A 2,782-nucleotide genomic window follows, 5' to 3' on the forward strand; every position below is an offset into this window, starting at 1 on the left:
AGGTTGTGGATATTGTATAATTCACGAGCAATGTCTGTGTGCTAAAATGATTTTAGGGGTTGGACCTGAATCAGGAGGGAGAGGCCCTGACGGACTCTTCGGAGTGTAGCCCTTAGGAGTTACCTGGTTTGAGTGCTCCTTTAAGCCTATGTTGATCCCATATGATTGGAGCATTCTTGCAAAACAATGTGACCCTGACTGGTCTCCCTATGATTTTACTTAGTGAGAGTGACCTGATATACCCATTGTGTGGTGCGTCTTGTTAACTAATAGTACCACATTGTATATTGACTTGAGTCTTAGCATAATTGTCTCATGCGTTTGTTAATTGTTTATTATGAAATTGATGTGTTATTATGTCTTGATCAGAGTGTGTGATTCTTGTGTAATGTGATTGATGATTGAAAAGTGAACTTTGAATGAAAAAGTGGCGGAATTACATGAGTTCCGTGTAAGTAAGTTTTATTTTATTTGGTTTATATGATATGTATATCAAGTTGTCTTGCTTCTCTATTAGTTAATAATGTGATAACTCATTCCCAATGTGTTGTTTGTGTTTGGATCATGTGATGATCTTGAACTTTGTGTTCGGGGGAGCAGATGACTAGGTGAATTGCTTTAAGGAACCTTGTGCTGAAGGACGTCGAGATACAACGCTCTGATAGGATGTGACATTGGGGTATAGAGTTTTATATTAATTGTATGAAGTCTTAGAATACCTTATTTGAGCCCAGATGACTTTATTATTTATTTGGACAAGTTTGAATATGATGTAGAAGAAAGTGAATATGAGCCTTTTATCTCTTTGAAAGACTTGTATTTAAAAATATTTAAAAAAAATACTTTTAATTAATATTTAAATTTTTATTCCTTTATTAGTATATATGTGAGGGATAGAGGATGTCACAGTATCAAAAATTCTGATTTAACATTGTTGCTACATTTTGTTATGCTTGGGAATGATTCGTCTTCTTCTCTTGGCGTCACGTTACTTGTCAGCCCCTCGGGATGAAGGGCTGCATAGAGAACATGGCTGGTATCACCAAAAGCTATTGAATCAAACCTTCCATATGCACCTTCCCTTCCCTTGGATTCTATGTAGTTTTGCAATGCCTTCTCGTTCTGTTTCAGTGTCACTCCATATGCACCTGCCCTTCCCTTGGATTCTATGATGTCTATATTTCTGCCAATCACAAGGGCAATAATATTAGTTTCCATACATAAAAGAAGCAACATTAATTACTGTTTAGAACCACAAAATGCAAGTGCCTGAGTTTGGATAGAAAACAAGCTTGGCACCTGTATTTCATGTAAGCTTAAAGCTTCTACATACCACTATACCAGCTACATTCAAATTTCAATTAATTGACCATAGCAATTGGCAATTTATACTGAATTATTCTAAATTACAAATGTTTATAAGAAACAAACCTGCAAATGACTAGCTACTTGCTCTCTTATCAAAGCAGGGATATTCATAGCTTCAACAATCCTCTTTGGCTTTGCTTCTGAAGAATAATCAAGGGAGAAGATTAATTACAATTATCATAGAATTAAGCCATATACATGTTTTTAAATACCAACTAAGAGGAAAACAAATGGTGAAGAATTAATCATACTGTCAAGTCCAATTTGCATAAAAGCGTTGACAAAATGCTGATGCAATTCTTTTTACCACCTAACACGTGGTTTCTTTGCTGGGGGTGCAAAAGAATCACCCGGTTCATAAGAGTCAGAATCTTTGAAATTTGAACCAATCTTTTCTGGGTCCATAACTGTTGAATCAAGAACATAAGAAGCAACATATTCAGAATCTTCTTTTTTTGGTAGCTGATTTTTACTCCAGAGTTTCCTAGCAACATGCTTCCACATAATCTTGAATTGGTTCTCATGCAAAGGCTTAATCCTATAATCACAAGCTCCATCTATAATAGCCTTCATCACAGTACTCTTAGCATCATCGAGAGACATCACTGCATATATATTGCACTATGATAATTAGTAAAACAAAGTCCAAAACTTATATAAGAATTAATTTATAGAACTAGTTTAATTAATGAGTTAGATACTGATAACTGGAATATTAGTTTCCACAGTCACATGCTGAAGGAATTCATAGCTATCCCCATATGGCATGTGAACTTCAATGAGTATCACATCAATGCAATCTTTCTTCTCCCGAACATAATTCAAAGCAAGTGAGGCATCGGAGTATGTGACAGCTGCAACATAAAAACAATCATCAACAAAAAAGATCAAATCTTTCTACAAGAAATTGTAAAAATTGAATATGGTATAAGTAATTAACCGCGGTAGTGGCATCGAAAACACATTTTCTTAATGACATCAAGAATAGTGGTGTCATGATCAACTGCAAGGACCCTAAGACCTGCTGGGAATTGAAAGAAAACCTTCTCAGTGGGGTACGTGCCCATTGCTTACAGGTTGTGACCTTAATTAGAATCGAAAAACCAAAGTGAGAAAGTTTTATTTTGCTATGTGGTGACTGGTGTAGTTACGAATTAGGATAATTGGATTAGTATTTATAACCGTTTCGTAATACACCTTTGTCTCAATTAATCAAAGATTTCTTGTGATCTTTGAACAACGGACAAATTTAATTCGAGCGGGTTAGCAACAAGAGCTCAAAACTGGCTGATCCGCTTTTTTTCTTCTTAACAGTCAGCATGTTGTGCCCCATTCCTTATAAATTCAACTTTTTTTAATGTTACTTGTTCATTGAATCTTCTATACGGGTCGTGCATGTTTTATACATGTTATA

General features: G+C 35.3%; 1 protein-coding gene across 1 annotated transcript; it reads right to left on the reverse strand.

Annotated features, from left to right (window-relative positions):
- Window positions 1–903: 903 nt before the first annotated feature.
- Window positions 904–2,435, reverse strand: LOC102662429 (two-component response regulator ORR21). Its single transcript, XM_006580757.1, has 4 exons — window positions 2,309–2,435; window positions 2,070–2,222; window positions 1,679–1,973; window positions 904–1,183 (listed from the first exon to the last, which is right to left on the reverse strand). Exons 1-4 carry the CDS (start codon window positions 2,433–2,435, stop codon window positions 904–906), a joined length of 855 nt encoding a protein of 284 aa, XP_006580820.1.
- Between the last annotated feature and the right edge of the window lie 347 nt (window positions 2,436–2,782).

This window comes from Glycine max, chromosome 5, assembly GCF_000004515.6.
Source record: "Glycine max cultivar Williams 82 chromosome 5, Glycine_max_v4.0, whole genome shotgun sequence".
Lineage (NCBI taxonomy): Eukaryota > Viridiplantae > Streptophyta > Magnoliopsida > Fabales > Fabaceae > Glycine > Glycine max.

What these genes read in the sequence shown, in the direction of transcription:
- LOC102662429 (XM_006580757.1), bottom strand. Translation starts at nt 2,435, where the DNA reads ATGGGCACGTACCCCACTGAGAAGGTTTTCTTTCAATTCCCAGCAGGT. An exon ending in AACTAATATTCCAGTTATCA is followed by an intron (nt 1,974 to 2,069) that starts GTATCTAACTCA and finishes ATATATATGCAG; the next exon opens with TGATGTCTCTCGATGATGCT. An exon ending in GCAAAGAAACCACGTGTTAG is followed by an intron (nt 1,184 to 1,678) that starts GTGGTAAAAAGA and finishes TGTGATTGGCAG; the next exon opens with AAATATAGACATCATAGAAT.